At 42.5% G+C, this 13,809-nt stretch overlaps 1 protein-coding gene across 3 annotated transcripts in view; it reads right to left on the bottom strand.

Moving 5' to 3' along the window:
- The window catches only part of TIMM17A (translocase of inner mitochondrial membrane 17A), a 32,140-nt gene that overhangs the window by 1,201 nt on the left and 17,130 nt on the right, over positions 1–13,809 (bottom strand). The window contains exons 4-6 of one of the 3 annotated variants that reach the window (XM_034767774.1): positions 12,742–12,870; positions 11,357–11,467; positions 4,946–6,920 (exon numbers count right to left, since the gene is read on the bottom strand). In XM_034767774.1, the coding sequence (XP_034623665.1) occupies positions 6,850–6,920; positions 11,357–11,467; positions 12,742–12,870 (311 nt within the window). In that variant the 3' untranslated portion in view covers positions 4,946–6,849. Of the gene's footprint in view, positions 1–4,945; positions 6,921–11,356; positions 11,468–12,713; positions 12,871–13,809 lie in introns of those variants that run through there. The other 2 variants (XM_034767775.1, XM_034767776.1) reach the window with 2 other exon arrangements.

Here is a 13,809-nt window from a genome sequence, read left to right as displayed (position 1 = left end):
CTAAAATGTTCTGCTTCAGGTCTTGAATGGATCTGATTACACAGAGACTTTCATGGGCGGGAGGGTGAGATGCGGCAGAATATACGCTGTTTGCTACAGCAGGGTTCCTACACCTTCCTCTGAAGTAGCTGGTTCTGGCCTTGGGCAGCAACAGACCACTGGGCTAGGTGGGCCTTGGGGATGATCCATCTGGCCATTCCTGTATACCTAATTGCATGAGAGCAAGTGTTGTTTACCTTAGCCCCAACAGGTGGGCTGGGGGCATTACAGCCCCAGTGCAGCCCCAGCTACACCATGGGGCAGTCTGGGCCTGCCTGAGTCACAGCCTCTCCCAGTGCTGCTCTGCACATGGGGCACTAACCTTGAGGCTGGTACAGCATGTCCCTTCCACCCCCGACTCTGCCAGTGTTGCGAGCAGGACCATGGTCCATCAGGCTGCTCCACCCCGTGTCACCCCATTGAGTTCCACAGAGAGGATGCAGCCTGCGTGTTGCAGGTGTGAGCAATGCCTTTGTATAGCCACACCAGTGAGGACAGCACAGACTGGGTGATATCATGAGACAAGGCTCCTACCCTGAAGCACTGGTAGTGTACATAAGTGACTCCCAGGGTGGGGGGTGTCTCCCTGCCCCCCCATCCTTTCCCTTGTCCCTGAACTACTGACTCCCAGGGTGGGGGGTGTCTCCCTGCCCCCCCATCCTTTCCCTTGTCCCTGAACTACTGTCCCCCAGCCCCTGGGCTGCCCTCGCCGCTGTGCAGAGGGTGCTGGTTGCTGCCAGGCCACAGTCCCCCACAGGTGATGGAGCCCTGGTTCTCCCATGCTGCTGTACTCTGTCCCTTCTCCGGAGACATTTTTCTAGGGCCTCCTGCCCTGATCTATAAGGCCCCACAAGCTGCTTTGCTCCCCAAAGCTGTAGGCCAGGCTTGCTCAGGCACAGGCCTATCCTCTGTCGGCCCAAGCTACAGGGTCACCTGGCACCCACCCCAATATACACTGGTATTTTTAACTAACATCCTCTGCCAGAGGCAGGGCTCAGGCTATGGGCACAACTGGCCTGCCCTTCTGCACCTTGGCATGGTCTAACCCTGCCCTAGCCAATGGGCCAGATAGCTTCTTTGCTGGAGGCAAGGAAGGCACTTTGCCACTTGGGCCCTAGCTTTCAGTGAACTCTGATCCCCTCCCACACTGCTCTCAGCCCTATGGCCATCTCTATTCTGGTAGCTTTTGGCACTCTGCCACCATTGCATGCTGTGGCCTAGAGTGGGCACTTGTCTGGCCCTACTTGTAACTGAGCTAGAGGAGCACCTCAGCCTGGTCTATGCTATAGCTACCAGGAGCAGGAGCTTGCTTGAGAAGTGTCAGTGCATTTGTCTCATCCACCTCCTGCATCTCCCCACTTAAAGCTAGTGCTCTTTCTTACCTGTGCATCTACTGCTAATCTCCAGTCCTGGTAGAGTGATGCCCAAGTGGGTGTGACCTGCTGGCTTCCCACTGGGCATGTGGCAGGGGTGTATTGTTTTTTTCTGCAGCAAAGGCTGTCCCATGTATATGTCCCCAGAGCATGGCCTCACCTCTGCTCAGCATCAGGGCTGCCCCTGTCTGTCCATCCACAGGGTCTTCATGTTAGTGTGGGCAGTGGGGCAGTTGAGTCCTGCTGGCAGAAATGGGATCACTCTCGGTGTTTACTTCAGCAGGGTGAGATGGGTTGGCCATGGAGAGGGGGCGTCCAGAGCAATTGATGTACTCAAGTGGGATAAGTAAATATCTAAGAATGCATGGTGTGATGGAGACAGCTCAGCAGGTTACTGTGTTCCTGACCTTTGTCCCTTCATCAGCAAATCCCCGACATGCTCTGCCCACCAGGTGCTCCAAGAGCAACTCATTAGGGGGGAGAGAAGGCCACTGCCACACCCTTCTCCTAGCATTGCCTCAGCCTGTGCAGAGTCCAGAAGATTCCTTGGGGGTGAAGCACTACTGATCTGTGCATGTCTCAACAATACCATTTCTTCTCTCATGACCCCAGCTCTTAGGCTGTGTTGAGCCCAGAAGCAGTCATTCATAGTGCTGGGAGATGCAGTCCCCTTCAAAAAGTTTGTTTTACCATCAAAAGTGGAAGCTACCCCCAAATTACCATGGAACACCCACCATCCCTGCTTCACAAACCTTCAGATTTGGCTGCAGTTTTTTGGGTATCAATGCAAGACCCCCCAGCCTTTAGTTATGGCAATAAGGAGCTTCCCTTCTCCCCTGTGGGGTCATCCTCTTGAAAGCCAGCACCAAGTGTCTCAGACTGGCCCCCCAAAGACTTTCAGCTATGTGACACACTCCAGGAGCTGCTGCTGGAGGGCTTGTAACTGTTCATAGACAGGGGGCTGCTACTGAAGAACTATTTGACAGTACTTCCTCCTTGCTGTTTTGGCCTTGATCCATTGTGGTTACTCATAGACATAAATTAGAGCCAGGGTGCGTGTATACACCACACACACACACCCCCAACCAACCACAGGGTAGAACTGAGATTGTATGGATATCTCAGCTAGGCAGTTTCCTACCTTAACATATTTAGATTCCTAAATTTAACCTTAAATTTAAAATCTCCCTTTATAATTTTTGTTTCTGGGATAATTACACATCCCAAACATATTTAAATAGGCAAGATTGGATAACCTACACCCAAGAGTTTGAAAAGACTGGCCAATAAATTCTCTGAACCACCAATGTTGATTTTTAATAGATCTTGGAACACTGGTTATTTTTTCAGTCCTCTGGAAATTCCCCAATCTCATGCCAATATTTTAAAATGGTAAATGGGACAATCTAGATACCTACAGGCTGGTGAGCCTGACATCCATCCTGAATGAAATCATGGAAAGTATCATAGAAGATGCCTTCAGGAAAGAGGTAAAGGATGGCAGCATAATTGATGCCAAGCACCATAGTTTTATGCAAAAATGGGACTTGTCAAACAACGCTGATGTTTTTCATGAGATTACAAATTTGGTAGATAAATGTAACTGTGACACAATGTATGCAGTCTTCTGTAAGGCATCTGACTGCATGACATTCCAGTTAAAAATCAGACTATTCATATCAATTTAGTGCACATTAAACAGATTAAAATCTGATACATTGCAAAAAGTAAATGTTGATAGAGAATCAATCATTGGGTGAGGCTTTTAATAGGGTCCCACAGTGATCAATCAGTGGTCCAACATTATTCCATATCTTTATCAATGGTCTGGAACAAAATATAAAATTATTGCTGGTATATGTTTGCTGGTGTCACAAAAATTGGTGGAGGGGTAAATAATGATACAGGTCAGTTCTACAGAGCAATCTGACTCACTTATGCTAGATTTTTCTAGAAAAGATGTTTTAATACCACCACATGCAAGATCATACATTTAGGAACAAGGAATATAGGGCACACATACTGGATAGGCGGGGGGCTTTAAGTGATTCTTAAAAGGACTTACAGGTCACCGTGAACAATAAACTGACCATGAGTTCCTTTGATGTAGCTAAGGTTATGTTTACACTGCAATCACACGGTGACCAGACAGACCCAAACTAGCTAGCGCAGAGCCTGCCTGCAGCCCTGGGTAATTACTTGGGAGGCTGGTTTGCAGTGAAGCATGACTTGCTGCAACTGGGACCTGAGCTGAAGGTCAATAAATTCATGCTGGAAATAAGGAGCAAATTTTTAACAGTGAGGCTAGTTAAACATTGCAACAAATTATCAAAAGATATACTGGATTTTCCATCACTTGAAGTCTTTCATCAGGAATGGGCAACTACCAGCAGCTCATTTTATTTGGCCCACCACAGCCCAGTTTGGAGCAGGCATGGTGGGGGGATGCCACAGCCTCACATGATATAGAACAGGTGCTCATTCTCCAATCCCCGCATCACACTCCACCAGGAGGAGAACCCATTTCTCCCACATCACACACCATGGCTTCTCAAATGGGTTGTAGTGGTCAACTACTGTCTTAAAGTTACCCTTCTCGATTTTAAATCAAGATTGAATGTCTTTCTAAATGATACACTAACTCAACTAGAAATTATGGGCCCGATACAGAGATAATGGGGTGAAATTCTGTGGCCTTTGTATGCAGCAGGCCAGACTAAAAGATCACCATGGTCCCTTCTAGCCTTAAAATCATGAATTCCTGTAAGACTTTTTTAAAACATTGATATATACTCTGCCTTAACTCCACTCATCAGTTTAGGACTGAGTTTCTTTTTTTAATTATTAAATTGTTCATACATGGAACAGTAACCAAGAGACCCAAAGAGAATTCAACCATGTGATATAATTTCAGATTAGAAACATCAACCTGAAGTCAATTTTATAAAATGTTAGCTTTTAGAGCCCGAGTCAGCTGGCAGTTTTGTCTCACTCACACAGCATAGCTCACTCCACTTTCCTCCTCTTCCTGTTGAGTAGCTCTAGTCTCATGGATTTTCAGTTTGGTTGGGTTTATTTATGAAGCGTTTGACCAAAAATAACCTTCCATCATATTCTTCATAGCTGGGAGTTTCTCCTTCAGCAGAGGTGGGTACATAAAATCTTCAGAGAACTCCCAAAGAACTGCCCTCTAACAATGGGACTAAGGTCACAAGCTGCCCTTTGCAAAGATGGCCATTATCTATCATTGTTCCCAATGGGAATGAAGCCATGCTGCTTCAGAAAGGATGGTGGTATACTCCACCACCTACTGTCAAGAGGCACTAAGGAGCAGGTACATGAGGTGTTAACCATCTTTTCTATGGCCTCAGTCAGCAAAAAACTTCAGTACTTTGGGAATGAGTTCTCAGTCCACCTTTAGTTTCTGTCTTGCTCTATCAAAAATAAATGTGTTTTGCACAACTGATCATCACAAAGCTCAGTTAAAAAGAGGAAGGAGATTTTAAAATTCAGAATATATCTTACACTCCACATACTTGGTATTTGCACTAGTATTTATTATAAACTATTTTTTCCCATTTTGTACATGAGCATCTTTAGATACATTGTAATTATCTGACATTCTTTTTTCTATTTAAGCAAGCATGATCACTTACTAGTACCAATCCACAAAGAAGATATGGCTGACTAAACACACTGTGCTTATTTGAGTACTGCATTTGTTCCAATCCTTTTAAATGACCCATTTCAAGGCTCAGGCTCACAGACAAAGATTTAAAAAATATGCATTATAGACACTATGCATTTACATTTTCTTTCTCAAATGAGCTATAAGCTACAGCCGAACCTCATTAATCCCCATTAATGACAGAAAGAGATCCAGTGTGCAAGCTACTACATTTCAAACATTCGCAACTAAAGTTCCAAAACCCAAGGATACTGCATCACAAAATCGAGTCTCTCATCCCCACCCAACACAGAGATGTAGTGTCATTTTAATTATTTATTATGCTATTTCATATACTAGTATGGTAAAACAGTTTTGTAAAAATAATGAAGTCCTTGCGGTCTCATACTGTAACACACTACCATCACATCTTTGAGCAGTGGAGTAAGGCAAACACTTTTATGCATTATAAAAGCATGCAAATCACTGAAGTCCGGCCCATGTTCAAAAACAAGAAAAATATTTTCTTTCCAACTGCACCTGAGGAAATCAGTAACTTTTTATTAATGCAAATGGCACACTTTCATCAATACAGAACTTTCCTTCTGAAGTATTTTGAGCATTACACACCAGTAACACTAAGAGTAAGGTCAGTAATCAAGGCACAGTAGCCCTGTAGGAAAGAGAATTCTGGAACAGGCACCTTTCATAAGCAAGATATTTTACTTATAATTGGGATTTAATTTGTGTGGAGAGAAATACTTTATACGGCACAAAGAGTTACAAAAAATGTATTACTCTTCATTGGCTCAACACACAATATCCTCCCCAAAATTCACCTCAGGAGTGTTGATTGGAACTCATGTAGATGAATGAATTTTCTTAAAATAAACTGAAATGCTCAGTATTATGACCTAAATGTGATACTGATTGTGAAGAGAGAGGATAAGTTCTATTGTTAATGGTTAAATAATAGTTAATACCTAAGGCTAAGATTTTGTCATGGATATTTTTAGTAAAAGTCAGGGACAGGTCATGGGCAATAATTAAAAACAAAACAAAACAAAAAAACACGGAAGCCCATGACCTGTCCCTGACTTTTACTAAAAATATCCATGACAACATTGGGAGCCTAGGCATCTGCAGGTGGGCTGGGAGCTCCAGGGTCCCCTTCCACTGGCGGCTCCAAGCCGCCGGGGTTTCCCCCAGTTGCCCACAGCGGCCGGAAGCTCCAGGGGTTCCCCCTGCTACTGCAGCGGCGGGGAGCTGTGGGGATCCCCGACGCCACCCGCCATGGACGGGAGCTGCGGGGATCCCCCGCGCTGCCTGTGGTGGCCAGGAGCAGCAGGGGGCTCCTGCATCTCCCTGCCTTCACAGGCAGCAGGAGACCCTGCAGCTCCCGGCCAGTGCTGGCTGAAGTCACGGATTCCGTGACTAAATTGCACTCTTGTTAATACCACACTTCAGAGAAATTCATTTCATTCCTTATCCAAAGTAGTACAGCATTCTGTTTGGTCCTCATCTTAAGCATTAATGTGTTATGTCAGACATATCAACTTTACAACAATGGAATCCTATGATGAATAAATATATTTATGATATTCTAAAAGTTCTCTTGTGCATCTTTACAATGAAAAAGTGCTAAGTGTCCTCTTGCCATAGTTTGCACAAAGAGGTCTACCGTACACTTCCAGTTTTCTGTATCTTGGTTTTCCAGCATTTTATAAATGACAGCTCACATGTACAATATGAAACAGTAGAACAATGTAATCATTGATATTGCCTATAATCTCCAAATGGGGAGGGCTGCAACTGGGAGGGATCATCTGAAAATTGAGGGCCTGTTAAAGGGAAGAAAATAATTAATTAAAGCAAAAGGAAGATTAATAGGACAGTGATTTATGACAAAATATTATGATACACTTTCAAAGTATTGTCTGTTTGCATAAATCCTTTCTGGATTAGCAGGACCAAGAATAAAGAAGGCTTTCCACGTACACAGTCTCTTTCATTCAATGAAATCAAAGAGCTTTACCCACTAAAATAAAGCCTCACTCGTGCAAGGCCGGTTATGTGTTTTCATCCCCATTTACAGAAGGGAGACATGCGGTACAGAGAGATGAAAGGAAAGATTTTCAGAATTACCTGCATAAATTTAGAAGCCTAAATCCCAATGACTTCCAATGGGATTTAGGCACTTTGCCCAATATCAGTTAGCCAGTGTAGCTGAATGAATACTACTATGGACCCCTGACTTCTAGGGCTTGGCTCTGACCACTACATGCACATGTTTTTATTATTTAGACACATGCAGTGTAAGACAGGTAAACAGATAATGTTCCTTCACTAATAACTCTCACATGATTTACAAGAAACTGCAGAATTGGAATTAATTTGCAAACTGGACACCATTAAATTAGACTTGAATAAAGACTGGGAATGGATGGGTCATTACACAAAGTAAAAACTATTTCCCCATGCTAATTTTTCCCCTACTGTTACTCTCACCTTCTTGTCAACTGTTGGAAACGGGCCATCCTGATCATCACTACAAAAGTTTTTTTCTCCTGCTGATAACAGCCCACCTTAATTGATTAGTCTTGTTATAGTTGGTATGGCAACACCCATTTTTTCCATGTTCTCTGTGTGTATGTGTGTGTATATATATATATATATATATATATATATATATATCTTTCTACTGTATTTTCCACTGCATGCATCCAATGAAATGGGTTTTAGCCCACGAAAGCTTATGCCCAAATAAATTTGTTAGTTTCTAAGGTGCCACAAGGACTCCTTTTTGCTGATACAGATTAACACGGTTACCACTCTGAAACATGATTTACAAAACAATTCTGGATCAAAGAGGAAAATTTATGATAATTTGGAGACACTAATAAGAATGCCACTGAACAGAAGCTGAAATACCGGGTCAGCAGGAATTAGTGTCTTACTTAATGTACTATACCTAAAGGCCTGTGTAAGTCACAACTTCACAGACTGCATGGAAATAGTGAAATTAGCTCCTCCCCACTGAGACTGCAGCTGTTCACTGCAGGTTAGCAGGCCTTGCCCCACACTGGAGGAGGACAGGGAGGTGGTGGGCCAGTCCTATCCCAAGGAACAAGAGGAGCAGCCTCACCGCATAGTGCAGCTGGTTCAGCCTGGCCCAGGGCAGGGATCATAGCTCAGCTTGCTTTGTGCTCAGATTAAGCCCAGGACACCGCAGCTGACAGAGGGAGTGGCACTGATAATGCAGTGATTAGGAGCTCCAGCCTGGCCCACCCCACAGTGGTCCCCAACAGGCCCAGGGGAGACTGTGTGCAGGAGCCATCCACCAACTGAAGCCAGTGCCAGCGCCTCTTGGAACACAAGCAGATGTGTGAGAGGGCCGACCGCAGTCAGGAGAATTGGGGTGCAGGGATGGTTCCCAGTCTCATTCCTTGCCAGCTGGTGCTACAGTCTCCCCCCTGGGCCCGATTGCTGTGGGGCAGGCTGAGGCTCCTAATCGCCACATTTCCAGTGATGCTCCCCTCCAACAGAAAGCAGCAGAATTGGCCTGGTCCAGAGTTGAGCGCAGGGCAAGCTAGATGCCAACTCCTACCTCAGGCTGGGCTGGACAGCAGCATATGGTGAGACACTCTCACCCTGTCCCCTTTCCCCACTCCCCAGGACAGGACCAGGATGGGAACAGTCTGCTAACTCCCATGAGCAGCTGCAGCCTCAGCAGGGAGGTGGAAGCAGGGATGCTCACTTCTGCCTCCCTGCTACTGGAAAAGTCGTTTTGCTGCCATGCATACCCCATAAAATACAAACATTGCTCCATGATGCTGCCATGTTTAAAAAAAAAAAAATTGTGATTTTCTCAGGGATTTATCTATACAACAGTCTGTGCTTCCCCCATAACAACAAGCTGGGGCAATTGTGTTTTATTTTTAGGTTGGCCTGTTACATAGATCCAGCCTACACTGCATGTGCAACAGTGTTTTTATACCCAGGCTGTGAAAGGTACCCATGACTTTGTTACAACAAACAGGTATGTCCACACATCAGCTTTTTTCACAACAACATTTTTGCCTGTTTATCTCATTATCTCAGTGCATTCGGGGGGGGGGAAGAGGGGGAAGAGAAGAGGCGGAGCGGAAGGAGAGGAAATCTAGGCAGCTATCCTAGACTGCCTCATTAGAAGACAGAATGCTCAGAGGACATGCACAGAGTGGAACCAGCAATACAGAGATCAGTGCACTCTAGGATGTCCTACTGCACAGAGAACTGGGAAGGAGGAAGATTGGCAAACCTAACTAAATACTACACAGGCACAGATGGACGGTTCTGTCTACACTGCAAAACTTTATAACCTTGTTGTAGAAACATAACCATGCATCATCATCAGGTGCTGGCAAGACCAGCACATGAAACTCCCAGGGATACCAGCCAGGTATTAAACATGTTTTATATCAATCCAGGCCATGTTTACAGCCAGTTATGTAAATAACTGGTTACAAACTCAATTAACCAGAGTCTCAGATTTCGTTTTGTTTTAAAGAGATAGTCTCTCACTATTATAGTTGCAAAGAAAACTTCACAGAGAAAAGATTTCAAGGTTAATAATCCTTTCCCCAATACTTTAAGCACCGTAACTGTCTGAGTATTATCCCCATTCTACAGATGAGACAACTGAGGCAGACAGGTTAACTGATTTGACCCAGTAAGTCGGAAATGAGAACAGACTTCTAGTCCTGCTGCTATAAACACTACACTGTCCTTCCTCTGAAAATTATTCAAATACAAGAACACAGGCCAAATATATCTAGGAATGCTATATTCCTAATGATGAGGTGGCAGAGACCAAGTGTAAATTAGATAGCCTGGAATATCATGCAATATCAGAATATAATCAGGGAAAGTGGTTCTCCACAGTCACTGAAACAAGAGATTTGGGGTCCTCACATTACATTCCCAAACTTTAACTTAAAATGATTTGTTTCTAGCTCCCTTCCAGTAGAAAAGAGCCTTTAGAACATGAACTGTTGTCTATGTTAGTCTGCAACCAAACAGGAAAAGTTTCCCAAATTAATCTTATTTATGTTTTGATGCTGCATGTTAATTATCCTTCATGTTCTTGGAAAAGCACACATCTTGTTAACTAAACAACATTTATACTTTGTACCAGCATAGATGTGCTATTTGGACCTGACGCAGCAAAAATGGATGGGGACACCTGCCACATGCCGCTGGAATTTACTCGTTGAATTAATACCTGATTCCTTCTCCTCCCTTTGGAGTCCCAGAACTGATCTACATCCTTCCTAGAGTCCAACACTACAACTGTGCCTTAAAACCCTCATGCCGACCATGTTCCAACATAAGGTTAGGTCCCTCCTGAGCTTGGATGGATACTTCTCTACTCCCCACCCCACATATAGCATTTGGAAAAACAGTTTTTAATTCCTGCTACTGTGCTGTTCCTGCTTGCGTTACTAGTTCCACTGATCTGCTGCAGTGTGACAAGTTGGCTTTCTGCCACATAGCAATTCCTCCCAGAAACTGGCAGAGAGGGGACTCCCTGCAATACAAGCAGACTAAAGGCTGCAAGGGCAGCACAACAGTCAGGACTAAAACCACTGTCCCAATTTGTGCCCTCAAGAATGAATGCAGATTTGCCAAAGTTTTACTACAAAGCCTGCACAACTATTGAACTGTTATTCTCACCCATGAACATGTGGCAGTGATTTAGGTATGCCATATAACCAAATATGATGATTGTTCTGAGGCATCACCACATCATATTACTGCCTACAACATTAATCTGCATTTCTTTTTCATCAGGTCCCTGAATATACCTGACCAACTGCATCACAGAAGAGAGACTATTATCTGGAGGGCAAAAGCCATTCTCATGAACATTTGTGACAAAGTTTACTTATGTACTGAGATCTGTTCTGCTGACCTGCCTATGTGTGAATTAATGTGGAAGATGAGAAGGGTACAAAATGTGATAAGGTTGGAGGAAGGGGTGTAAACAGACAAATTCACTCCTACAGTACCTATTTATTTTTAAATCTGCATAACAACTATACATTGGAAAGACAAATAAAGAATGAAGAAAATCAGAATCCTAAAGACATCCTAGAAAATGAATCTGGTATTTCAATACTTGAAAAAGGAATCTAGCCATTTCATTTCCCATAAACTGTTGTACTTGAGTGTTTGTATTCTGAGAAAGCATTATAAACATTTTGAGGTTCTATAATCTGAAGTGTAGAACACATACCATTTGGAAACTGTGTGGAGGCAAATCTTGTTAATAGGATACCAGCTCCTTCAATTAAAGCTAGAAGTATTCCTCCCATAGCAGCTGACCCAACCATGGCAACTGGTCCATCTAAAAATGTCAAAATACAAAACAGATTGCTTTTCAAAACCCGGTTTTGTACAGGATTGGCAATTTATACATCACTTTTAATACAATTACTACCACTCCAATGAAGTAGATTTGTCACCATTAACATTACAAATAAAGATATCATTACCACACATACCTGTCCCTGATGAAACAAGATAGTACTAGTACTGTTTAAGAGTACAGTCATTTTAGTTGGCTTTTCTCTAGCACCTTCCATCCACAGACTTCAAAATACTTCACAATGCCCTAGTGAGTTAGGTGCTATTTATTATTTGCATTGCAGTAGTGCCTAAGGGCCCTAGTCATGGACCTGGACTTCATTGTGCAAGGTGCTGTAGTGTCGTTATCCTCATTCTACAAAGGGAGATATGAAGGCAAAGAGAAAGTATTTTGCCCAAGGTTTCACAGATGATCAGTGGCAAATCTTGACTCCTAGTTCTGTGCTTTAATCACTACACAATGCTTCCTCATAGTATTGGCAGTGGCCTATCAAAAAACTCAAGCACATGCTTAAGTCCATCCCTTTTCACAAAAGTGTCTAGTCTCCAGATTCTGTGCTGCAGTTACTAGATGGAGTCCAAGTTGTCATTCGTGGACGTATTTAACTCAACTATTATCTAGATTAAAGACCATTTTTACCATTAAGAAATTTTAGACTATTTAGAATATTGTATTGATAAAAACAAATGTAAAATAATATTATCCATGCTTAATTTGTCATCCACAAAATTAGATCTTCAATGTCCATTAAGACCCACAAAAAACCCTTTCAAACTACACAGTGTTGTCAACATTAATACACTCAACAAAACATTGTTGAGAAGGTCTAACTGCTCTACTTCCAATTTTCACAAATGGAACAATTCAGGAGAGCATTAAGAACATGTTTAGGTCCCATGGACTATTGAGAATACTTCCTGAATTGGGCCTAAATGGTGTATTGCAACTTTAAAAGTAAACTCTAATCCACCATGTTAAAAGATCTTTAAATAACCATTTTGAATGTATTATGCCACTATTGATAAAACAGTCAAGACAATTATAACATACTATATTCTTAAAAATAGAAAACAAAAAGGGTTAATATTGCTTTTTAGGTATACGGGATTCCAAAGTTCCATAAAAGATAAATGAAGTTCTTTCTAATTATCTGATTATCACTAAAATGTCTGACGGACACAAAAATGTGGTATTTATAGTTTCAAATATAAAGGCTTTTCAATACCCATTGTCCCCAGATTGCAGTTCCTTACTTCTTGAGGCTAATATGGCTCCAGTTAAGGCACCACTTGTGATTGAGTTCCATGGATCTTCTTTACCCCTCATTTTCACCATACTACAGTCAATCATGGAAAAGAGACCACCCCAGACTGCAAAGCTACCTGTTTGGGGGGAAAAAAATTTTTAAAGCACAGTAACCAAAGCTATACTCCAGCCACATTATAAAGTTTTGTGTTGGAATATTTTAGGAAATTTACTTTTGAGCCTTAAAATATACCCAAACTCACAAAAACTAGATTAAAACATTACATAAACAAATTCAGGAAATATCCTTACTCACCCAATAAAGTGGGTAATAATATTTACTGTTTTGTGTTAGACAACAAAATGCCTTCCAAATACACTGCTCTACAGCCAAAATGCTTCTGAAATAAATGTAGTCAAACTTTACTAATTCTGGGTCACTGAGAACGAAAATGCTTAAAATTGTTGATTGGCTCTAGTTTTCAAGATACGTTATTGGGTCAGTATATACTACCCTTGACTTGGGAATGGCAGAGGATAAGTGAGTTATAAAAGGAAGGGATCTCAATTTAAACCAGAAATGACTAAAATACATTTTTGACTGGATCAATGAATAGATCTATGACTGGGTTTGGACAGTACTTGCTTTTTAGGCAAAACAATGAATGATGCAATCTGAAGCTGGTATTGCGTCATACATGATATGAATTGCATCATGTTATTCCTCGAAGTCATGGATGATGCAATCATAATGAAGCTTACATCACTCTGCTGAACAAATTGCCCTATATCAGCTCTAGAAATCATACAGTGTCGTGCTCTCTTATTTGTCAATGTTTGATTTTGCAAAGGGACACATTTCTGTTTAGCCAAAGTGACCAGAGATGCCTCGTACTTGTGTGAACAGTGCAGATAACTTCTGCTATGTTTGTGATGAAGTGACTTTTGCATCACAAAAGCGCAGTATAACCACTATGGTTAAGAAAGCCTATCACCTTTATTTTGGCTGCAAAATTGGAGATCAGGACAAGAGGTGGGCCCCACACATATGCTGCAACACTTGCGCAACAAATCTT

Source organism: Trachemys scripta, chromosome 4 (genome assembly GCF_013100865.1).
Source record: "Trachemys scripta elegans isolate TJP31775 chromosome 4, CAS_Tse_1.0, whole genome shotgun sequence".
Classification (NCBI taxonomy): domain Eukaryota; kingdom Metazoa; phylum Chordata; order Testudines; family Emydidae; genus Trachemys; species Trachemys scripta.
The sequence above is the reverse complement of the archived record's forward strand: the minus strand, read 5'-3'. Positions and strand labels throughout refer to the sequence as shown.